General features: G+C 36.3%; 3 protein-coding genes across 4 annotated transcripts in view; 2 read left to right on the top strand and 1 right to left on the bottom strand.

Annotated features, from left to right (window-relative positions):
* The first annotated feature begins 3,067 nt into the window (after positions 1–3,067).
* Positions 3,068–5,051, top strand: LOC132111062 (transmembrane protein 254-like). Its single transcript, XM_059518230.1, has 4 exons — positions 3,068–3,284; positions 4,285–4,388; positions 4,463–4,522; positions 4,676–5,051. The coding sequence occupies exons 1-4, from the start codon at positions 3,198–3,200 to the stop codon at positions 4,797–4,799; spliced, it is 375 nt and encodes a 124-aa protein (XP_059374213.1). The 5' UTR covers positions 3,068–3,197; the 3' UTR covers positions 4,800–5,051.
* A 4,749-nt stretch (positions 5,052–9,800) lies between these two features.
* On the top strand, positions 9,801–11,499 carry LOC132110370 (homeobox protein Nkx-6.2-like). Its single transcript, XM_059516918.1, has 3 exons — positions 9,801–10,417; positions 10,501–10,673; positions 11,018–11,499. The coding sequence occupies exons 1-3, from the start codon at positions 10,006–10,008 to the stop codon at positions 11,261–11,263; spliced, it is 831 nt and encodes a 276-aa protein (XP_059372901.1). The 5' UTR covers positions 9,801–10,005; the 3' UTR covers positions 11,264–11,499.
* A 1,834-nt stretch (positions 11,500–13,333) lies between these two features.
* LOC132110369 (inositol polyphosphate-5-phosphatase A-like) overlaps positions 13,334–24,568 on the bottom strand; it is a 162,212-nt gene continuing 150,977 nt past the window's right edge. The window contains exons 13-16 of one of the 2 annotated variants that reach the window (XM_059516917.1): positions 17,371–17,482; positions 15,264–15,332; positions 13,756–13,828; positions 13,334–13,638 (exon numbers count right to left, since the gene is read on the bottom strand). In XM_059516917.1, coding sequence (XP_059372900.1) covers positions 13,760–13,828; positions 15,264–15,332; positions 17,371–17,482 — 250 coding nt within the window. In that variant the 3' untranslated portion in view covers positions 13,334–13,638; positions 13,756–13,759. Of the gene's footprint in view, positions 13,642–13,755; positions 13,829–15,263; positions 15,333–17,370; positions 17,483–24,568 lie in introns of both variants that reach the window. The other variant, XM_059516916.1, reaches the window with a different exon arrangement.

Genomic DNA, 24,568 nt, shown 5'->3' with positions numbered 1-24,568 from the left:
TCAGCTCATGTTTTCAGTGTATTTTTCTCAGAATGTCATATCTGTTTACTCTCTAGCTGCTTGTGTTTTGCCTGTCGTGCACTGGACGGGATCTGGGATTCGACATGCCTAAACAGAAACCAATAACAGGGCCTCCATCACAAACCTCTCCAGGGGTTTCGCTGTAAAATTTCCGGTGTCTGATGCCTGGGATCTCTTTATATCTTAGTGCATTGGTTTTACAGAGCCTCTCAATGTCAGAGGCTATTCCCGCAGAGCAAAGAGTTCACTACAGTAAATTGTTAAGATGAGCCCTGCATCAGAAGCCAGTGTTATTGCAGCTGCTGGTAAATCCATGCACTTCAACCACACAGATCTGTAATTATCTCTCAACAGAAGCATGACGTTTTCATTAAAACACTGCTGTTAAATAGAGCTGCTGCTCTTGGCTGTCTTTCAGACTAGAAGAATAAAGCTCTTGCACAGTTTGACAACACAAAACATGTCTGGAATAGCCATAAGATGATTAATCAGATGAATTTCAGCCAGTAACGAGGTCCACCAACAGCTTCGTATATATAATTGATTTGGGTTTTTTCAGGTCAATAGTTTTTTTTTTTTTATCCTGGTTCTTAAAAGACAAAAAGAGTTAAAATGAGAAAGATCTTTAATTGACCTGTTTTGCTGATTTAATGCTTGTTTTGTGTTATCTTAAAACATATTAAGTCATCTCGAGGCCCCTTGTGGACCCTGGTTGAAACCTAGACATCAGCATTGGTTTAGTTCTTAAACTGTTCAAGGCAACTTTGTCATAAAATGGTAAAGTTTTGGTCCATGGTGAATAATGAACATAAATAGAAACAGTGTAGTTTAATGAGTCGACAGGAAACACTGAAGTTGAATATGATGCTGTTCAGATAAGCAGCATGTAATTGACTTAATCATTGTGAAACGTTCTGCTTATTTTGACTGTAATTGCACTCAGTTCTGCTGCACATGATCCTTGTTAAGAGGCAAAGAAACCCTGCACTAACACAAATAAGTCTACAGTCGTGGCCAAATGTTTTGAGAATTACATAAATATTGGAAATGGGAAAAGTTGCTGCTTAAGTTTTTATAATAGCAATTTGCATATACTCCAGAATGTTATGAAGAGTGATCAGATGAATTGCATAGTCCTTCTTTGACATGAAAATTCACTTAATCCCAAAAAAACCTTTCCACTGCATTTCATTGCTGTCATTAAAGGACCTGCTGAGATCATTTCAGTAATCGTCTTGTTAACTCAGGTGAGAATGTTGACGAGCACAAGGCTGGAGATCATTATGTCAGGCTGATTGGGTTAGAATGGCAGACTTGACATGTTAAAAGGAGGGTGATGCTTGAAATCATTGTTCTTCCATTGTTAACCATGGTGACCTGCAAAGAAACGCGTGCAGCCATCATTGCGGTGCATAAAAATGGCTTCACAGGCAAGGATATTGTGGCTTCTAAGATTGCACCTAAATCAACAATTTATAGGATCATCAAGAACTTCAAGGAAAGAGGTTCAATTCTTGTAAAGAAGGCTTCAGGGCGTCCAAGAAAGTCCAGCAAGCGCCAGGATGGTCTCCTAAAGAGGATTCAGCTGCGGGATCGGAGTGCCACCAGTGCAGAGCTTGCTCAGGAATGGCAGCAGGCAGGTGTGAGCGCATCTGCACGCACAGTGAGGACAAGACTTCTGGAAGATGGCCTGGTGTCAAGAAGGGCAGCAAAGAAGCCACTCCTCTCCAAAAAAAACATCAGGGACAGATTGATCTTCTGCAGAAAGTATAGTGTTGAGGACTGGGGCAAAGTCATATTCTCCGATGAAGCCCCTTTCCGATTGTTTGGGGCATCTGGAAAATGGCTTGTCCGTAGAAGAAAAGGTGAGCGCTACCATCAGTCCTGTGTCATGCCAACAGTAAAGCATCCTGACACCATTCATGTGTGGGGTTGCTTCTCATCCAAGGGAGTGGGTTCACTCACAATTCTGCCCAAAAACACAGCCATGAATAAAGAATGGTACCAAAACACCCTCCAACAGCAACTTCTTCCAACAGTTTGGTGAAGAACAATGCATTTTCCAGCACGATGGAGCACCGTGCCATAAGGCAAAAGTGATAACTAAGTGGCTCGGGGACCAGAATGTTGAAATTTTGGGTCCATGGCCTGGAAACTCCCCAGATCTTAATCCCATTGAGAACTTGTGGTCAATCCTCAAGAGGCGGGTGGACAAACAAAAACCCACTAATTGTGACAAACTCCAAGAAGTGATTATGAAAGAATGGGTTGCTATCAGTCAGGATTTGTCCCAGAAGTTGATTGAGAGCATGCCCAGTCGAATTGCAGAGGTCCTGAAAAAGAAGGGCCAACACTGCAAATACTGACTCTTTGCATAAATGTCATGTAATTGTCGATAAAAGCCTTTGAAACAGTACATCACAGAAACAACTGAAACAAAGATCTAAAAGCAGTTCAGCAGCAAACATTTTAAAAACTAATATTTATGTAATTCTCAAAACTTTTGGCCACGACTGTACATGCTGTCTCATTACAGAGAAATATTGAGATGGGATGATGAAACGACACTGTGAAGGCAATATTACACTTAATAGATAATGAACACATGAAACTTTGATATCCTTAAAGCAAAATACTGCGGTGAAACCATGGTACACTTTAAAATACTTCATGGAACCATTGATTACTATATTCATGAACGATAAGGTAGCTACTCAAAGTAAGGAACTTTAAAAACACTGTGATTATTGTTTTGCATTATGTAATGTTTGCTAAAGCCTCGCTCTTTCACTAAGTTTGCAAATTATTATCATGATTTTTATAGCAGACAGCTTTCAGTGAGTTTTATGATCATCTGTAGACACTTGGCAGGCTTCTTGTTTTAAGTCTTGATGTTGTCGGTTTAAAACGATTAAAATGTAATTGTATACGAATCAGGAAATGCGCTTTTAAAGTTAATGAGATGTAAAAAAAACTCATTAGCATTTTTTTTTTTTTAGCTTCGTGACTTTTATTTTGGATAGCGGATCACCGTTTCCGGTCTGAGCGGTCTCCATGGTGACTGAACGACTGGCGGGCTTACAGTTGAGCGTCTGAGAGGAGACTAGTGCAGTTCACGGTAGTTTAATTAATTAGTTAGTTAGTTAGTGGAGTGATTAAGTGAGCGATCTCTGATCATGGCCAAAGGTGACGGCTGCTCGTATTTCAGGAGAACCAGCTCGTTCTGGATGCTGGTCGTGTCGATTTATATTATTCTTCACACGGTGAGCTGAAACTGAAGCGCCTGAGGACTCCGTCAGCTTTACATAATAATGTTTGATATGACTGTCAGAAAAGCCATTTGACTTCTGTTTGATTATTGTTATTATTATTACTAAATATGCTGACTCTAACGTGTTTTTATACACTGTATGACTCTAACACCTCAAAGTGCTTTCAAACTAAAGTTAAAGTTACATCAACAGGACTGTTATTTAGTTTACTTTATTTACACACACAGACACACATTATATATATCAGAATTATGGGTTTCATACAAATTAAGATTATAAATCCCGTAGACTCACATTGACGGAATGTTCAAATGTGCTAAGACTATTCAAACTCCAACGGACAAAATTCTAATGTAAACAGCTGAAGCCTATTAGACTCAATTAAGGGGCGTTTCGCGCGCTCAATTTCGTAATTTCAAATGTAGCCGCGCTGAAAGCGCGCGCTCTTTAGTGATTGGAAATCCGATTCTTTTCTGTGAGCCGGTTCTTCCGGACAGTTCGTTTCAATGAACCTGTTCTTTTACGTCCTAACGTAATGACGTTGATTCTATCATCCCGGGAGATGGAAATTAGTGATGGGAACTTTTTTTGGGATTGTGTTCATGTAGCTACTTTTTGGGAAAATATTTGTCTATTTGTACGTGCTTCTTTATTAGTCAGTTTTTCTTTGGGGTTTAAGGATGTGTTATTTGGCTTTTATAACTCTGACAAAAATCTAAAAGACCAGTTTTTTCTTGTAATTCTGTTTATTTTTCTAGCCAAGTTTTTTATTTTACTTCCTTTTACTGTACTTGCTCTTTGTCTACTGTTTATAATTATATATTATATAATTATATATTATTGTTGTGTTTGTAGATGAAACTGTATTTGCTGTTATGTTTGTTCAATAAAAAAAAATAGTGATGGGAAGTTGTGTTCTCATCATAAAGCCTCACAAACCTCCAGATGAACCACTAATGCTTTCTGAAAACATGTTTTCATTGGTTTCCAGTGGACTGCGTTTTGGCCTCAGGACGTCCCATATGGCCTTCTGGGTCCTCTCGGTGCTCTGGCCAAGTATTTCGTGGACTATCATCATCCTGCGCTGTATTACGGGTGAGTGAGTGCCGTTGTTCATATGTAGAGCTCAGAGCTGATGCTGATGTTTGTTTCGGTCGTCTGTGTTTCAGATGGTTTCTGATGTTTGCCATCCATGTGTGTGAGGTTCTGTTTGCGCTGAAGGTCTGCAGGTGAGACCCTTCTCTTCTCTTCTCTTCTCTTCTCTTCTCTTCTCTTCTCTTCTCTTCCACACGGTGGCAGTCCAGACCATCAGATCTGTGTTCAGACTGAGTGCATTAATGTGAACCTACAGTATTACAGTTATTTCTTTACTACATCTGCAGTGATAAAGGCATCGACAGCTCGTCCGCACGCTTGCTGTGGTTCGCTCAGACGTTTCTGTTTGGTCTCACGTCTCTGGGTCTTCTGATCAAATACAAGCCGGACGGCCGACCCAAACGCCAGTGACCGACACCAGAGCTCGTTTCCCAGCAGCACACTGACCTTTATACTCAGGTTATGTTTGAAATGTTTATCTAAAGCACTTGTTCCATGCTTGTTTGAACACTGTACAGCTAAATATTCAGTGAGCCCGCTATATAAGCTCTAATAGTTCTTTATGGTTTTATTTTAAACTGTTTTGATTAAGAAATAGCTGTAACAGTTGACCGTGTCTCTGGTCATTTAAAAGAAATGTAAATAAACGCACTGTTTTGACAAGTTTGTTTTTTGTCGTCTGTCATTCGATGTACAGTTACATCATAAAATACTGTAATCAGGGCTTAAAGTTCTCCGGCACCGTGCCGGATTTCCGGCGTGCAGCGTTTAATCCTACATAAAAAATAAAATAAAAATCTTGTTGATTGATTATCACTTTTGAGTCCATGCGTTCGCCTACCAATGGTATGAGAGGTGCAACTTTCACTCTCAATCAAACTAACATTAGTACCCAGTCAGAATGTTTTGCTTTTATAAACATGAGATGCGCATAATAGTATTCAATTGCAGAGTCGCAGCCCTGATGAATGGAGAAGCGCGACAGAAAGCTGAGAGGCGCAATGGTCAAATATACCCATCTAGCGCGTATTTACATAGAAAAGCTCATATAAAGCAGCGGAGCTTTGTGAACAGCTCAGAGTAATCATGTCATCTCTATAAGAATGATATGATTGCCAAAACATATTTAGGCCTACCGTGATTTCTAAAAAAAAGTCCTGTTCACACATGATCTATTAATGGTAACTTTACCAGTGAAGACTGTATGTGTGAAAGGGGCTAAACTCTTCCTCTGTATACTCTGTGAATTTTAATTGCTTAACGTAATCTGGAAAAACTGCATTATATCACTAGATTTGTAACTTAAATAATTTATAAACCTTTGCCAACACAGCAGATACATCAACCTATGAATAAATATGCCATTGTATTGTACATCGCGATTTCAAAATAAATGTTTCTGCACGTGGCCAAATATAAAAATGTAATGGATTTAAACACTGTTTAATCAAGCTGTAAAGTGAAACGTCACCAGGCCGTTGGCGCCCTCTGCAGGTATTTGTTTTAATACATTAATGTACTTAAGTTATGTTCATGTTATAGGCATATTACATTATGTATTCAATCTTGTAATTTCTTGGTTTTGATGTGTTATTTGTGCCAATTATTATTGCCTCATTGTTAGTTTATATATAGTCATACTAAAGCCTGGTTTTCACTTAGGTCTGTTTGTGTTAAAAAAAATAAAAATAGGATTACTCCATTGTCAAAATAATCAGTAGATTAATTGATTACCAAAAGAATCATTACATCGTTACAGCCCTAGATTAGTTAAAATATTTCTAAATACAACTGCATTGTTTTACTTTTTGTAATAAAAAGACAAGCATTTTATTGAAACCTTATTAAAAACAGTATTCAAATATTGCACATTCTAATGAACCAAGTACTGTACTTTGTCTCATCTCATTAGCTAAGTGTATTGTCACACCCCTAGTGTCAATAAGCGATGATATAGCTCATAATTTTCAAAGTGTATGATACAGCTTTCATTCTGGAGGTCAATCATAGATTCATGAAAAAGAAAATCAGTTTGAATAAAGAAAGAAATAACTTTGCCATAGTATCCTTTCAAATGGTAAAGTTGTCGCAGTCATTGCATGCTTTACATGTGCTGCCCCACCCCCGGAAAAAAGTTCAGGCTCAGGATTTTTTTTTGCTCTAACCCCTGTGTAATAGAGAGACTGTATGAAGCTCGTTTTTGCAGTTCAGGAACTCAACATCCATGAATGAATCTGATAAGATGTATTTTGTCGATCCGTCTGCAGTCATTCACGTGAGTCACATCACAATCTGTTTTTACTGGATGTGTTTGAATTAGGGCTCTCAAGTAATTGAAATCTTTTATCTAATTAATGATTTGCAGATTAATCACACATCATTTTTGTCTGAAGTCCATTGAATACAGAACAATAACATTAGAAAGAAATATTTTGTTGTATACAGTAAATGTGAGTCAGTGAAATATTCATTTAATCAATTTGTTCAATCAGCTGATTCGTTCAGAAACGAAGCAAGTGACTTCTTATGAACGAGTCACTGAATCAATGACTCACTTGATTTGTTAAAAAATGTGGATTCATTCAGTAAGGAGTCACTGCTGTGTGTTGATCAGAGATGAACTATTTTTATTTGTGAAATTGAGCAAAACAATATTGTGTCTAAAATGCACCAATATAAATTTATTGTAGATGTTTATTGAAACACTTTAAATTGTGTGAGTGTGGAAAATTTTTTTTTTTTTAAGTGGGACTTAAATTGTTAAAATGAGTAAGAGTAAGTTATTTTATAGACAACAAATTAATTTTTTCATCAAATGTGACGTGAATGTATTTTCTTTGAAATACAGTATATATGAAGGGCAAAATATATATAAACATAGATTGATATATTTTTAATATATTCTCAAAAATATACCAAAACAAACAATATAAGGGTAAACAACATTTACGTAAATATATTTTGAAACATATTTTAGAATATATATACGTGTGTGTGTGTGTGTGTCTTTTAATTAATTGAGGTTATAGGGGAACTGACCCTGTTAAATCCACATCTTTATAAGTGCCCTTGAGATTTTATTCTAAAATATAAATGCACAGCAAATAAAGTTTAGACATTTTAAAATTAAGGAAAGCAACATATATAATGCTTTATTTAGATTTTAAAGGAATAATGTGTATTTAAGATGGATTTCATGTCACGACTGTGTGAGTGTTTCTGCCATAGAGATGCAGTTGAACAACAAAATTTTTTTAAAATAAAGTTATAGTAAAATGTTTCGAAATTTAATCTGTATTAAAAAACATTGCTTTTTTTCTCAAGTGAGCATAAAAAGAAAAGCTTGACCACTGTTCTTCTTAAAACAGCTTAAACCTCAAAATAAAAACAGCTGTAGCTCAATTCATTTGCTCAGAATACATCATTTAGATTCGTACACTTTATCTGTTTATACTATTTCCATGGCTGTGACAAAATTAGAAAACAAAATTAAGGGCTATAAAGATCTAGAGACTATAGGGAAGTCTCACAAGCTGTTGCATTGACAGAAATATAGAGCTGATGTGAAGAACCAGAGATAAAGTGAAAGAGAAAGTCCTGACAGATGCAGACTTCATTCATGTAAGATATAAAAATCATTTAAAGGAGCATAATCAGATTATAGTACCTTTTTTTTAGGTGCAGTCTCGATCTGACCGCCAGGTGGCGCTGTTTCCCTGTAAATGAAAGCAGGGGTGTCGCAGTAAAGCAACGAGGGGTTTGCTGTTTAATGAATTAACATTACCAAAACATACTGTCCAAAAACGACAATAATAAAACACCGAGATAGTTTCTTAATATCTTTAGTTAATGTTTCAATGCAGACTACAGACTATAGGCTACTGGAAGTAAAATAGTCAAATGTGCTAATACAACAGTACCAGAACCTCTGTTATTATTACTATTATTAACTTGAGTCAAAGCATTTTAATAAAAATACACAAGTAGGATTTAGATTAGGATTTATTTTTCAAAATCATCTGATACTGATATTACAGTTTATGCAGTAAAATATGATGAATATATATTATGTCATGTTGGTTTCACATGCACGCATCGCAAAGGACAAGCAAAGACTCATAACTCAATAAAAATACAGCTGCGTCTACAAAACCTGAACTATATAATGCAATTATAACCAAGCCTTTGAATCTGAATGGAAAGCATGAAAAAGATAAAATATAAATAATAGTAATAATAAATTAATTAATCATAATAACAATAAACTGCAGTGATTTAATGCGCATTAACAGTGACTGGTGAAGCCTGGTTGTGATTTATATTACAGTCCAGCAATTATTATAGAACTCGGTCAAATAAAATTACTAGAAAGATGAGCAGTTTCTGAGATTCTTTGACATGCAATAAATTAGTTAACTAAATGCAAAAGATAGTAGCTATATAATAACCCCCCCCCCCCCCAAAATCCTTATTAACCCTTTTGTTTGTTAACGAAGTAGTCGTATAAATAAATAATTGATAGTCATATTTCAAACAGCGCATTTCTCCTCGTTTTGAAGGAGGTCTTTATAATGCTGAAGCCTTTTCTATTCCAGCAGCACGATCATATTTCACTCGTGTCCATAAACATGAGATCTCTGTGTCTTCAGAAAACACACATGTTCCATGCTGACTGATTATAGTTTCAAGTTTACAATCAGGTGCACGAAATAATTACATATGTCTCCAGACAGAGTTTAATACGGCTGACTGAATTAAACAAGCCCGACTTAAATCGCGTATAAGTGCGTTTAATCATACAGAGTAATACATTACAGTATTATCATTTTTTTTTTACCCCAAACCATGTGATTATATTTTATTATGCCAGTTATTTCAGTTTTTTTTGTTGATTAAATTCAAAAAGCGACGTTTTCAATAATAGGCTACTAATACTAATTCTAATAAAGTAGCCAAATTCTTTAGGTTGCAATAGAGAATTGGCTAAAACATACTGCGCGTGGGCTATAAATAATTGTTTTCGAATACGTTTTATTTATAAGGTTTTACTCGCAGGGGAAGTTTTAATAACTAAATCGCACGATGAAAACGCGTTCTTAAAATACAAACACACAAAAAAAGTTTTCAATGTTTATCCTAAACCCGAGGGGAATAAAAGCGAGTTCAGTGAGAGGTGAACATATGGTTATTAGTTATTACTGTACTTACTCATAAAGTGAACGCGTCTATTGTGTCAAACGTCGAAACGATGATTTCTACAGTGCGACGCATCATTAATAGCGCGCTTGATGGAGAACGTCGTTGTCCCATGCAAATCCGACGCCTCGCGTCCTCCAATCAGAGCGCGGAGTCACTTAGCGTCTTCCAATGAGAGACGCGCGCTCGCGCTGTTATCTGATAGTCTTCCACTGACCGGGGAACTTCGCTTCAGATGCGGGAGATCGCTGCACTCAAAGCGGGCGTGTGATCTGCCGACGACCGGCATCCGGATTCTGCCTCGGGACGCTCGTGAAATTCTTTTGCATGGGGAAACTTTAGCAGACTTTGACTTCCAGTTCCAGTGGATGTGTTGACAAGTTGTGTGCGCTGTTGTAGTTTTTACGGTTCACTCGCACCGATGTTAGCGGTCGGGCAGATGGATGGTAACCGGCAGAGTGCGTTCGTTCTGGGCAGCACTCCTCTGGCTGCGCTGCACAACATGACCGAGATGAAGACTTCTTTATTCCCGTACGCCCTGCAGAACTCCGCGGGCTTTAAGGCTCATTCTTTCAGCAACCTGAACTCTCAGATCGCGCTGGGAACGCCGCATGGAATTAGCGATATTTTGGGGAGACCCATCACCTCTGCGGGACAGCTGCTGTCGGGCTTCCCCCGGATCAACGGACTGACTTCTGCGGGGATGTACTTCAGCCCTGCGGCCGTGTCTCGGTACCCCAAGCCGCTGACGGAGCTGCCCGGGAGGGCGCCTATGTTCTGGCCGGGAATGATGCAGGCTTCGCCCTGGAGAGACCCGCGGGTTTCCTGTCCGGGTGAGCTTTCACTGCCGGGTTCTGACGCTTTTAAAGTCTCGTTCTGCGTTTATCTCTGGCTCACCTTGTCTTGTTTTCTCCAGCACAGGCAAATATGATGCTGGATAAAGATGGAAAGAAGAAACACTCCAGACCAACTTTTTCCGGACAGCAGATCTTCGCCCTGGAGAAAACCTTCGAGCAGACTAAATATCTGGCCGGTCCCGAGCGAGCTCGCCTCGCGTATTCTCTGGGAATGACCGAGAGCCAAGTCAAGGTAAACAGATGCGGGTTTAGTAATAAAACCTTTTTCTTTTCTTTTTTCTTTTTTAATGCAAACAGCGTGAGCCCACGTTAAGGTTATTACATCTTCGAAAGCCACTGTCGGTTGAATGTGGCAATAAAAAGCAAAACTGTTGGAGCATTAATTTATAATCCTGAAAGTTACATTATTAATATTTGTTAAAAAATATTGTCTGATCAACATGAATTAGAGTTCATGCATCCTTCGCTTGGTTTAACTGATTGCACTTCAGTTGCATGCAACTATTGCATTTCTATTAAATAATAATAACTGATCTCGTATATGGAGAGTGTTCTGACGCGCTTTTTCTGTCTCAGGTTTGGTTTCAGAACAGAAGAACCAAATGGCGCAAGAGACACGCGGCAGAGATGGCCACAGCGAAGAAGAAGCACGACTCCGAGACAGAGAAGATGAAGGAGAGCTCAGATGATGATGATGATGAATATAACAAACCTCTGGACCCGAACTCCGACGAGGAGAAAATCACGAGACTGTTGAAGAAGCACAAGACGAGTAACCTGTCCCTCATCAGCCCCTGCAGCAACAGCTCGGACACTTTGTGATGAAACCGAGCTAAAGACTCTTCATCATCATCATCAGAATCAAGCAGGGTATAAACACTGTACAGTTAGAAGTGGACGTGAGATGTGTATTATATATATATATTTTTTACTGAGTAAATTATGTTATTAAAGTATCTCGAAGACAACTCATCATCAAGATAATTTTTGTCTTCGATCTTAAAGTTCCCCTTCTTTATTTTGGAAACGGGTGTATAATAAAGAAGGGCTGTAAATGATGTGAATAGAATTTGTTTTAATAATGTTCTTTTGAGTTGATGTTGTGCCTCACAACACAAGTATGGACATAAATATCGATGGAGAGATTATAGTTTGCATCCGTGAGGACGGGAGAAAGAAAACTTTGTATTATCAATAAATTATTTAACACGCCAATGTTTTTAATATGTCCTGGTGCTTTTTTTATTGAATGTTTCGTGGTTGTTTGGTAGCGCATATATTTCGAGATCTGCAGGTGGGAAATTGCTAGATAATGCATATTATTTTATAGGCATCCGTGCATTAATATTTCTGTAATAATCAAAATAAAAATCGAGCATAGCGGTCATTTAAAGACGAGTACGCGTTTAAAGAGAGAAAACGGATTTCGATGCAATATTTAGTCTTTTTACCACAGTTTATTTTCGAGAGCACGGACTGATGAAAATAACCAGCAAAAGCTGCATTTATAGATTCCTTAATATTTGTATTTCTCGGTCGAGACGAGCAGTTTTTAAACCAATTAGAATAAATATAAATGCATTTTTTTTTTTGTGATATGCAGATTTATATTTTAATAGTAATGAGAGTAGACTGTGATTTCGGCGAGCTACTAACTTTTCTGGTTCGAAGAAATGTTTTCAAAGCGTGTATAGAAATATACTTGCATGCAAAAGACAAACATATTCCCCAACTTTCTGTTTGTGTGAGTTTCCTGTCAAAGATGTGCATTTCCTCTCTTAAACAAATATATTGAGCCATGACAAAAGATATATTCAGTTTTAGTTTATAGCTTGATCAAATGAACACACAATATCATAAATATAGTTGATTTTTTTTTCAGGGACCACCAATGACATGTAAATGTCCAAGGCTTGTTTAGTGAATGTGATGTGCTTGACTGATGACAAAGAGGCACTGCTTCACTCATTCATTCTGTGAGTTTGAATGGTTTTATTGCTTTTTGAGATCTTGTCATCCACGAGGTCTAATCGCTATCTGCTTAAAGACAAGAGTGACTCCTATCTCCTGACCTGCTGGGAAAACACACTTAATAACCAACACAGATTCAGAAATGAAGAATCAGTCTAACGCATCGTGGACTCTGTAGTGTAGACTCACGACTAAAACAGACTCCTGTCCTTGATTTGAGTGTTTCTGCACGATGCCATCGCATCTCAATAGTTGGCACACAATAATATAATAACAAGAAATCATATGAAAAAACAAAGGAGAAAAGGATACAGCTATTTAAGATACCCAGGCCTATGTAAAACATCACATTCAACCATAACATTATTACACAGAAATAAGTTAGAATAAGAACAGCACTGTAAGAACTGAGCAAAAACTATCTTATATACTCGCATGGTTTATGGCACCTCTTAAAAAACAAAAAAATAATTGGCTAACTGTATATAAATCATGGCATTTTCTTCATGATGATGCAGATTTAGTCGTTTCCTTATAACTATCCAAACATTTTAACTTTACACCCAAAGCAGCCGTTCATATCAATATGTCAGCTTATAATAATTTTGGTACGCATTATAAAAAAGTAGAGTATATAAAATGAGTCGGTGGTTGTCTGCAGCACGGCAAATCAAGAAACACCAAAGAGTCAAGAGAGAGAGAAAATCATCTAAAGGCTTGAACAGAATCTATTCTAACAGATAAAGAGCGGAGATCGTAGAAATAAACCTAACCGTAGAGAAATACAACAACTGGCGTTCATTGCACTTTTAAAATATCTTACATACTGTATAGAAGGAGCTCGTAATATTATGAGACGTATCTAAAATCCACAAGGATGCTTTTTATATTCTGTAGAGTGTTTCTGATGGTCTTGGAGAGTTTGAGAAACAAGGCTGACAGACGTCAGAAGAACATCTGATTTAGTGGAAATGCAGCGTGTGTGTGTGTGTGTGTGTGTGTGTCCATGATCTCGACTCGTGAAGCATTCATGAACTCAGTGTGTGGTTTCTATGGACATGACTGCATGCACTGGACAAATGTGACTGGTCAGTCCTGCTGAAAAGTCTTTACAGGGTCCTCTGTGTGTGTGTGTGTGTGTGTGTGTGTGTGTCCATCCACCCGTGTCGGAGCTTCTCACAGGAACGCTTTTCATGAAATCTTCTCCACCCTTTGGCACCATTTTCCTGCTTCACACACACACACACACACACAGATGATGAGAATCAGACATGGCTTCTTCACATCATAATAAAGTCCTAATGATAATAAGAATAAATGCGAGTAAAAGAACAGGTATGTACCAGATCACTGCAGGACACAACACATGTGAGGTTTAACTGCTGCTGTGTTCAACCGAAAGAACAAGAAGACCGGCTGCAGAGAACACAACACACAGAGACTTCATCAGGAACACACTCCAGCTCTCTCTCTCACACACACTCACACACGCACACTCACATGCACACACGCATGCACGCACACACACACTCACACACTCACATGCACACACGCACGCACACACACACACTCACATGCACACACACACACACACACACGCACACTCACATGCACACACGCACGCACACACTCACACACACACACACACGCACGCACACACACACACACACACACACTCACATGCACACACACACACACACACACACTCACATGCACACACGCACGCACACTCACATGCACACACGCACGCACACTCACATGCACACACGCATGCACGCACACTCACACTCACACACACACAAACACGCACTCGCACACTCACACACATGCACACTCACACACACTCACACACATGCACACTCACATGCACACACTCACACACGCACGCTCACACTCACACACACACACACTCACACATGCACGCACACACACACACACACACACACACACACACACGCATACTCACACATGCACGCACACACGCACACACACACACACTCACATGCACACACACACTCACTCACACACACACACAAACACTCACATGCACACACACTCACACTCACACTCACTCACACGCACACACACACATTCAAACATGCACACACACACACACTCACACACACACACACACATGCACGCATACACACACACAAGCTTTTCTCACTATGAGGATCTAAATCTAAAAACAAAGGTTTAGGATCTAGATTTAAGAATAAAATAAAACAGTTTTTAACTGAAAACATCATCTTTTCCCCAAAATATTGCTTTTTATTCTTTATATTTCAGCTTTAACCACTTTATATAAAAACTCCTAAAATACAATAATAATAATAATAAAACATACTAAATGAATCAGTTTTAAAAAGCTATTTTATATATACCCAGGACTATTTAGAATATCATATTCAGAAGTCATTCAGAATGAGAGCAGTTTTGTAATATTGAGACTCTAGTAAATGTTTTTTTATATCTTTTAGTTTTTTTAAGAAAGTGTCTCCTTCACACTGTGAGGATCTTCAGCATTCATCTAACAGCAGAGGAGTTTGCATACTAAATTCTGATTGGTGTTCTTCCTGGAATGTATTTGCATACTGCTCTGTGATTGGTCAGGAGTGTCTCATATCTCTCAACTTATAAAGAAACATAACACTCGCTGGAGCTGGCTTGCTTTGTACATTTTTATTATTATTGAGGATTAATTTTCCTGAGAACAGCTTATATATATATATTTTTATATAAACCCTTAGGAACATTAATAAAAACAAAGACCCAAGTATGTCTGAACTGACACACACACACACACACACACACACACACACACACAGGTTGGTTAGTTAGTTAGTTGTACCTTGTGGTCTCCCATACACACGCTGGGTCCGATGGTGTCATAAGTTATTGATTTCTCCTCGTTCTCTGGCTGCGTAACACAAACACACACAAATATGATTACAGACACAGAGCACATGGATGACGCTCCAGTCAGTAAAGAAGGTGATGCTGTGACTGGAGCGAGACCGCACACAGATTGTGTTTTCTGAGCTGAACTAAACGCTCTCCAACGAGGAGAACAAACCATAGAGAGAAGATTAACACTTTCAAATCGTTCATATCTCTAAATATAAATGTCTAAATATCGCTTCGTAGTTGTGAGGATGTTTATATTTATACATTTATGCTTTTGTTGTCAATTAATTCCGAAGTTTTTCCCCATTTTTAAATCTTTAGTTAAATTGAAAATAATTTGTGTTAATGCTGTACGTCTAAGGAATATATCTTCAGTTTCTTTGTGTTTGGTCATCTTTTAATTTTTATCCATAAACAGAAATATTTATAATTATCTCTTTACATTTTCTTCGACTGAGGCAGACTCAAGCCTCAAATCTTATTCTTTAATTAGTTATGAAGAATATGAGAAATTCTTTGATGATTATATTGGTGAAGTTTAGTCTGCTTGTTATGTTTTTTACATTTTATTTTATTTCACTTTCATTAACCACTACTTTTACTTGTTTCAATTAAATATAAAGTTGGATTTATTTTATGTTTTTATTAATTAAACATTTTCATTAATTAATTCATTCGTCCATCCATCCATTACTACTTTTACTTTTTAAAATTATATTTAAAACTTTATCTTTTATATATATATATATATTTACATTTTTGTTCTATTTATTCATTCATTTATTACTACTCTAAATTTTTTAAAGTATATTTACTTAAAACTATATTTTATTTTTTATTTATTATATTTTTTGTTTTATTCATTCATTCATTACCACTTTTACTTTTGTCATTATATTTATTTAAAACTGTATTTATTTACTTTTTTTTTTTAAATAAAGTTTCCTCTGCTTGTCAGTATCTTCCATCCACTTATTTATGTATATTTTTTTATGTTTTTAAAATTCCATTTTTATTTTTTGGTTTTATAATTAATTTACTACTACTATTATTTTGTATTTTAAAATTGTTTATTTATTTATTTATTAGAAAAAAATAATTCCATTGTTATTTTTTGGTTTTATAATTCATTACTATTTATTTTTTTCATTCCCCTGTTCTGAAATGGCACTGATGTTATTCCCCCTCTCTCTGGTTCGCTCGTGCAGTGTTTGCTGCAGATGTTCTTCGTGTGTTTCTGTATTTAGGAAGCGTCTCCCAGAGCCTCCACACATTCATCAAACCCAGGCTTGATCATTTACAAAGGCAGCATAAAATTGTGGATTTGTTGAGACAGATGAACCGATGAGGACGGGGCCGGGGCCGGGGCGTTCCTCCGCCTGCGCTCGACTGGCTCTTCATTACTGCACACGCGGTGCGCTGGACCTTTGGCGTGTTCGGGCTCGGCGAGCAGAAAATAACACGCGGCGGAGCTAACAGAGCGAAGCATGATAGATGAGGCTGTTTACGGCCGTGTGTGAACAATCTACAGCTCAAACAGACTCGTCTCATCTGCTGGAGGAACACAAACACTGCCCAGCTCTTCATTAACCTCGTTAGTGCTGATGAACTAACACAGCGCTCGCTGAAGCACGTCCTGGGTGTATTAAGACTTTTAACATCTTTTCAGGACCCCGCAGAAACCCAGTAAACACAAATCAACATACTGCACTCATGTCTCCTTTCTCTCGGTCCATATTTTTGGTTTAAAATGAAGCAGAAGACACTTGACACTCCTGAAACCTCAAGACGAAGGTTTTCTAGCATCATAGTTTCCTAATGTTCAAGATTTTGACATCTTAACATCACCATTTAGAAATAAAAGGCCATTTTCTGGCACGGTTTAAATGTTGCATTTAAGGGGCGTGTCTCGTTTAACCCCACTGCTGTGATTGGCTAATATATATATATATATATATATATCTGCATATGAAATAAGCATAACTTATGAGGAACTGTGAGATTGTGATGGCAGTCAGTGTGCACTAATGTGGTTTATAGCATCATCTCACCTTGACGAGCAGGTCTCTGGCCGAGGAGGACATGAGGATGCGGTCACACCAGGCGGGACATCGAGTGTTCATGTACTGCTTCCCCTGACTGGAGTCTTCACTGTACGGATAGCTGCACAAACACACACCGTGTTCACTCACTGCTCCATGATCACTACATTATTAAAGCATTTTCATCCTGCAGTGAAAAGCATCAGGCTTTGAAAACAACAGCGGCTCTGAGGGTCAGTGCACAGATTCGGACGCGCTCCGAGGGAGCAGATGGACACGATACACACACAACAGACTTCAGATCCAGCTGATTTCAGATGTTAATGATGGACTTCCAGCATGAGATCATAATCAGACGTGTGCGGTGTGTGAAATGCATCGTCTCCGACTGCAAATGCAAATGTTCTGTTCTGATAAAAACTACAATCAGCAGCAGAAATCACTCGGTTCATCTCGCAGAAACAGCTGAGGTTCATAAAGCATGTCCAGATCAACAACATTCATTATTTTGCATTCTGAAAACGATTCATTACGATTTTGCCATTGTGATGATTTGTGATTATTCTCAAGACATTTAAACACATTTCTTATTTTTACTGTAATGCAGTGCAAAAAAACAAATATTATTCAATGTCCATAAAATAAATTAAATATAACAAAAACTATTGTGATGTATACTTATATTTTAAAATGTACTTTAAATAATATAATTTACATTATTTAAATAAAATATTAGTTCCTTCACCTTGAGATGTTTTTGCAAAGACTACTTTCAATAGCATTGCTTTAAATAATATAATGCAAATAATGCATTATAGCATAAAATAAATTATGTACACCAAATCTACTTTCAGTTGTGTTTGAAGATGTACTTTAAACAATATTTTTAAATAATTATTTTCTTCACATTACGGGATGTTTTTGGAAAAACTAACATTTTTAATTTTACTTTAAATAAAATCATTTAAATATACATAATTTTCTTCACATTTATAGATGTTTATGCAAAAATTGTGTTCTTTACGTTCAAATGTTTTAAAATGTATGTTAAATAATATAAAACATTTTTTTTAAATAATCCATTATTATCTTTACATTGAGATACTATTATGCATATACATTCAATAATTTGAAAACGTCTTTTAATAATATAATCTAAATAATATATTATTTATTCACATTGATATATATATATATATATACACACACTTTACAGTAAATAATATAATTATTTATATACAATGTATTAAGTACATAAATATATATATATATATATATATATATATATATATATATATATATATTAAGTACAATAAAAACTAACCTGACTTTTTGCATTTTAAAATGTAATTAATAAATAATTGTTTTTTAAATAATATATGCATTTATAAAAATATTTTCTTCACATTAAATGTGAATTATGAGATGTTTTTGCATCACAATAAGCTATTTAGGGATGGGTATTTTTATCTCTTTTAATTGTGAGATGAAATGCATTAGATTATATTTTTGAAGAAGTGCATATGTTACTGTCTTTCTACCTCCATCACACTGTATCAGCCGAACACACACACACACACACACACACACACACACACACACAGTGCTAAGTGCGCGGCTGCTAGGACACACACAGAAACTCGCTCTGGTCAATTGGCCGTGAAAGCGGCTCATCACGCGGTCAGCGAGACGGACGATCGGCTCATTTAGTGGAATCAACTAATCAAACACAGCGGCGCTCGACAACACCATCAGCATCAGCTGCTCGCCTCGACGACCGGGTCAAGGGTCCAGCAGCGCTGGTTAACAGGGGTTAAATAGGGGAGGGGGACTAGTTAACTCTAGTTAATCTGGCTAACACACGGGCCCCGACCGAGTGGTCAAACGAGAGCCGGCGAGGGGCCTTTACAGAATGAAGGGCTAACAAGAGAGGACTCTGAGGATGAAAGACAGGAGGAAGAATGATAGCAGAGGATAGAGAGCGGGATAATGAGGGATAGAGATGCAGAGTGTGGGAATTAAGGGGTGGGAGAAGCTCTTTCTTCAGGGTGGCCCACACAAACCCTACAGAAGTTTTAGCTGCGCTCCTTCTGCTGCATTAAACACAGCTGATCTGATGAAGGGCCGAACGGGTCTCTGAAACCCATCCGTGATGCCTGACAGCCACGTGACAGCAGGAGGAAGATGAGTGAGTGAGTGTGTGTGTGTGTGTGTGTGTTAATGGTGTAATGGTTTTTATACTGTATAAACTGTATATTCTATGGCCCTACACCTAACCCTAACCCTCACAGGAAACTACTGACAATTTCTGAATTTCACAAAACACCATTTTGCATTTTTTAAATCCTCTTGTTTTATGGGGACACAGGAATTCATTATACTCATTTCTGTTCTCATAAACCACACACACACACACACACACACACAGCTAATTCAACAGGAAACAGTGTCGCGGCGCCGCAGGACAGTAATTAATGCTGTCGATTAGTGTGTACAAATGTATCTGTCAGTGTAAATGCTGCTGTGTGTGTGTGAACCGGAGACCAGCAGACACTATCACTCCTGCCAAGACTAATTACACTAATTAATGAAGCCACGCTGATAAACTCAACAATTGCCCACCTGTGTGTCTCACTTTGAGATTCTCACACTAGTTTAAGTGTTCAACTAACACCAGCTCTTAACCATAACATTAAAAACCACTTCAGAGATAGTCTGCCATTTATTTACAATCCATTTCACACATCTATGACTTTATAGCATCTATACAGACAGCCTTGATGCTTTCAGTGTAGAACTAGCCACAGCTACACAGAGGTTCTTCTCAAAACGTATAAACAGTAACTTAAACAACACTCGCACTCTTTTTGCTTTTGTTGAGAGACACGTCAGAATCCCCGTGAAATCCTCTCTGAAAGCAAATGCAATGAGTTTGTTTCCTTCTTCTCTGAGAACATCATTAATATCAGGAAGGCGATTAGCATCTCCAAGAGGTCAGACAGATTCGGCCACAATATCTAAAAGAAGATAATATGTCTGCTTATGAAGCAATTGACGACAAAGTTTTGGAAGAAATAGTGCAGGACCTTAAATTGTTGTGGAGTCCCACAAGGGTCGATTCTAGCACCTCTCTTGTTTAGCCTGTATGTATGTAACAATACACATTTTAATGCTATAAAAGTGTGCACATCGAGAGAAATAAACAGCAGATTTTCACGGTAACAACTTCTTTAACTTGAGCAAACGCTGCTAATACACATATACATTTGTTAATAAAGTTTATAAAACGAAAACATGAATGTTTTAATGCTACTGAATAAAAAGAAACGATCCACTCAAAAGTCTCGCTCATCATGACAGGACCTGGATCGGTGAGCTGTGTCTCGGGCCGATGATGTAACTTCCAGGGAGGCATGTTGTACACGCCCCCATTCCTTGACCCCGCCCCCATCCCGTGACTCCACCCCCACGGCAAAACAGTGCCACAAAGAGAGACATGCAGAAAAGTGAAGCGCAAAGGGAAAATGGTATCGCAAGCTCAAACTAGACTGACACGCAAAATAAAAGCAGCACTGCAGATAAATTAATAGATATAACCATGGAAAATATTTATTGCAAAATCATTGCTTTCGCGCTGTTTCATTTATGTTTTGCAATTCTTAATTTTTGTTTGCAAAAAGCAAATTTTTTTTCCTCAATACTTTAATTTTCGTTTGCAAAACTTTATTTTCTTTTGCAAATCGTAATTTTTTTGCGTATATATAAGGCATTATTTTGACTCCATATGTATGTGCTAATATATATGAAAAATGACTAACAGTTATCAGGGTTTTTTAAAGTTAATTAACTAAAACTAAAAACATACTTAAAATGAAATAAATGTTCACTAAAAAACTTAACCTTCTATGTCAGCTAGTTTCCAAGACAACATTCCACATCTTAAATGACTTTAACTTGATCTACTAAAAATAACTAAAACTCAAATAAAAATGAGTAAAACACTATAACGTCAACAAACTAAACTTCCATCAAATCTCGTTCTAAATATCAACAAAAGCTCTACGTGTGTCTCAGTGCTGACACACTCTGAAACACAAGAAACACAGATGCAGTGTGTTTAAAGACATCACTTCAGCATTAAACAGCTTTCCAACAATGTCACTCCACTGTCAATGACTGCTTTATTACTGCTCTCCAACGAGAAAATCATGCAGACGCCTCAGAAACAGACACTAGATGATGAGTCAAACTGATAAATCAGCCGAACCTTTAAAAACACCGAACCAAATGCACATGTCAAGAAAATGCCATGTAACAATATTTGTAATACATTTAAATGTTGGTCTAAAAATTACATTTACACAGTGAGAAACCTGAGAAAACATTTAAGACCAAACACAGCAGCTTTTTGAAAACCATTCCAAAAGAAGAGTGTTTTAATATAAAAATGACATTCATTTTTAAATAGCTATTGCTGGAAACATTGGTGTTTCGAGGTCTTGGAATAGATTTAAATTTTTATATAATTTTTTAAAAGATATTTATGCATGCACTGGCATTTTATCGTCAGGTAGTAATATTTGGAATATATTTTAATTATATATATATATATATATATATATATATATATATATATGTATTTTTTTTATATGTGTTGCATTGGTATTTAAATGCCATGTAACAATATAGGTTTACATTATATAGATTTAAATAAATTTAAATGATATTATAATTTTTTTCTTAGATATTTCTGGAGGCACTGGCAAATTCATTTGAAATATAAATGTTATGATTTTATTATAATTTTATAAAGATGTGGGAAACCTGCTTAAATGCCATTTCTGACAACACAGCAGCTATTTTGTGTATTTTTGAAGGAAATTAGAGGAAGAAATGAGCAGAGTGGAACTAACGGCGGTATAATAATGTCATCTTCACACATGCGATACAGAGATGTGACGGAAATTAATAGAAACTAGCTGTTTGCACTATAACAGGAAATGAAACACACTGAAGCATGTCTAGTTCAATCTGAATCTGAACGACTCAAAGTGCAAGTCGGTGTGTGTCTGGAGCGATGTGTTACTCTGTAATTGTCTCAGAGCCGCTGTGTTGAAGCTAAAGCACTCAACATCCTCAGCAAACAGTGAAGAATAACTGTACGTGACCTCTGACCCTTCACATGCTCACCTCACAACCCTCGAGCAGCCGGCGCAGACGTCTAGACTCCACACACACACACACACACGCGCTCTGCTCCAGTAACCCGGCTAGTGAAGTAACACACATCCCAAAAGCTGACCAGCTCTTCAATTTCTGCATTGACTAAACACTAAAATCACAGAAATGTTTCTTGAGCAGTAAATCATCATATTATTCTGATTTCTGAAGATCATGTGACACTGAAGACTGGAGGAATGATGCTGAAAATACAGCGGAGCATCACAGAAATAAATTACACTTTACTATATATCCACATAGAAAACAGCTGTTTTAGATTCTAATAATATTTCAACATTTTTACTGTATTTTTGATCAAATAAATGCAGGCTTGGAGAGACTTTTTATAAAATAAAAAAAATAAAAATTAACAAGAAAAATCTTACCATCCCTAAACTTGTATTTTCATAATGAAAAATAATGATATATTATGTTAAATTGTGGCCTTTTTTAGCCATTCATAAATGACTGGATACAAATTATTATATAAAATTGGTGCATATAAAAATCTTTTTATACAATTTTTCATTATATATTTTTTTATCAGATTATCCAGCTGAGAATAATATCATATTTTAATTATTACCATCTGAAAATATTGTTTCCAATTCAAGATTTCAGACACAAAACACCAGCTATTTTATGTATTTTTGCTCCAGTTCCAGAAGGAGGGTTTTTAACAACAAAACGTATGAATGTATTAAAATGTATTATTTATTTATCTAGAATTTTTGTCTAGATGCATTTGCATTTGAAAATCAGGTAAAACATATTTCATTAAAAAGCTTCCATTTCCGAGATATGTTTAAACATTGTTTGGTCTCTCTTTAATGTGGCATGACTGATTAAATTAAATTATTATTATTTATTTAGTTGATTAATGGTTATTATTTGATTGGTTATTCGACTGTTAAATAAATATTTTTGGTTTTCAGCTAAATATAAATTTTAACTTAAGTTTTGATGTATCAGTAATATATATATATATATATATATATATATATATATATATATATATATATATACAGTACAGACCAAAAGTTTGGAAACATTACTATTTTTAATGTTTTTGAAAGAAGTTTCTTCTGCTCATCAAGCCTGCATTTATTTGATCAAAAATACAGAAAAAACAGTAATATTGTGAAATATTATTACAATTTAAAATAATTGTTTTCTATTTGAATATACTTTAAAAAAATAATTTATTCCTGTGATGCAAAGCTGAATTTTCAGCATCATTCCTCCAGCTTCAGTGTCACATGTAACATCAGTCGATCACATGATCATTTAGAAATCATTCTAATATTCTGATTTATTATGAGTGTTGGAAACAGTTCTGCTGTCTCATATATTTGATCAATAAAAGATTAAAAAGAACTGCATTTATTCAAAATAAAAATAAAATTTCTAATAATATATTTTCTTTACTATCACTTTTTATCAATTTAACACATCCTTGCTGAATAAAAGTATTGATTTTATTAAAAAAGAAGAAAGAAAAAAAAATACTGACCAGTAGTGTATATTGTTATTACAAAATATTTATATTTTAAAAACACAGCTTCTTTTTTTTTTTTTTTTTACTTTTTATTCGTCAAAGCATCCTAAAAAAGTATCACATGTTCTGAACAAACATGAAGCAGCAGAACTGTTTCCAACTTTGATAATGAATCATCATATTAGAATGATTTCTAAAGGATCATGTGATAATGATCCTAAAAATTCAGCTTTGCATCACAGAAATAAATGATCATTTAAAGTATAATACATTTAAAAACAATTATTTTAAATTGTAATAATATTTCACAATATTACAGTTTTTTCTGTATTTTTGATCAAATAAATGCAGGCTTGATGAGCAGAAGAAACTTCTTTCAAAAACATTAAAAATAGTAATGTTTCCAAACTTTTGGTCTGCACTGTATATATATATTGGTGCATTACCAATATTTATCAAAGTGAAGCTCAAACTGTGTTGGGTTTGATT

Source organism: Carassius carassius, chromosome 30, assembly GCF_963082965.1.
Source record: "Carassius carassius chromosome 30, fCarCar2.1, whole genome shotgun sequence".
In the NCBI taxonomy this organism is placed as follows: Eukaryota; Metazoa; Chordata; class Actinopteri; order Cypriniformes; family Cyprinidae; genus Carassius; species Carassius carassius.
This window is presented reverse-complemented; position numbering and strand designations above follow the sequence as displayed.

Excerpts from the sequence above, each read along its gene's own strand:
- LOC132110370 (XM_059516918.1), top strand. The coding sequence starts at position 10,006 with ATGTTAGCGGTCGGGCAGATGGATGGTAACCGGCAGAGTGCGTTCGTT. Across the intron at positions 10,418-10,500 it reads CCCGCGGGTTTCCTGTCCGG|CACAGGCAAATATGATGCTG; the intron begins GTGAGCTTTCAC and ends TGTTTTCTCCAG. Across the intron at positions 10,674-11,017 it reads TGACCGAGAGCCAAGTCAAG|GTTTGGTTTCAGAACAGAAG; the intron begins GTAAACAGATGC and ends TTTCTGTCTCAG.
- LOC132111062 (XM_059518230.1), top strand. The coding sequence starts at position 3,198 with ATGGCCAAAGGTGACGGCTGCTCGTATTTCAGGAGAACCAGCTCGTTC. Across the intron at positions 3,285-4,284 it reads TTTATATTATTCTTCACACG|TGGACTGCGTTTTGGCCTCA; the intron begins GTGAGCTGAAAC and ends ATTGGTTTCCAG. Across the intron at positions 4,389-4,462 it reads CATCCTGCGCTGTATTACGG|ATGGTTTCTGATGTTTGCCA; the intron begins GTGAGTGAGTGC and ends TCTGTGTTTCAG.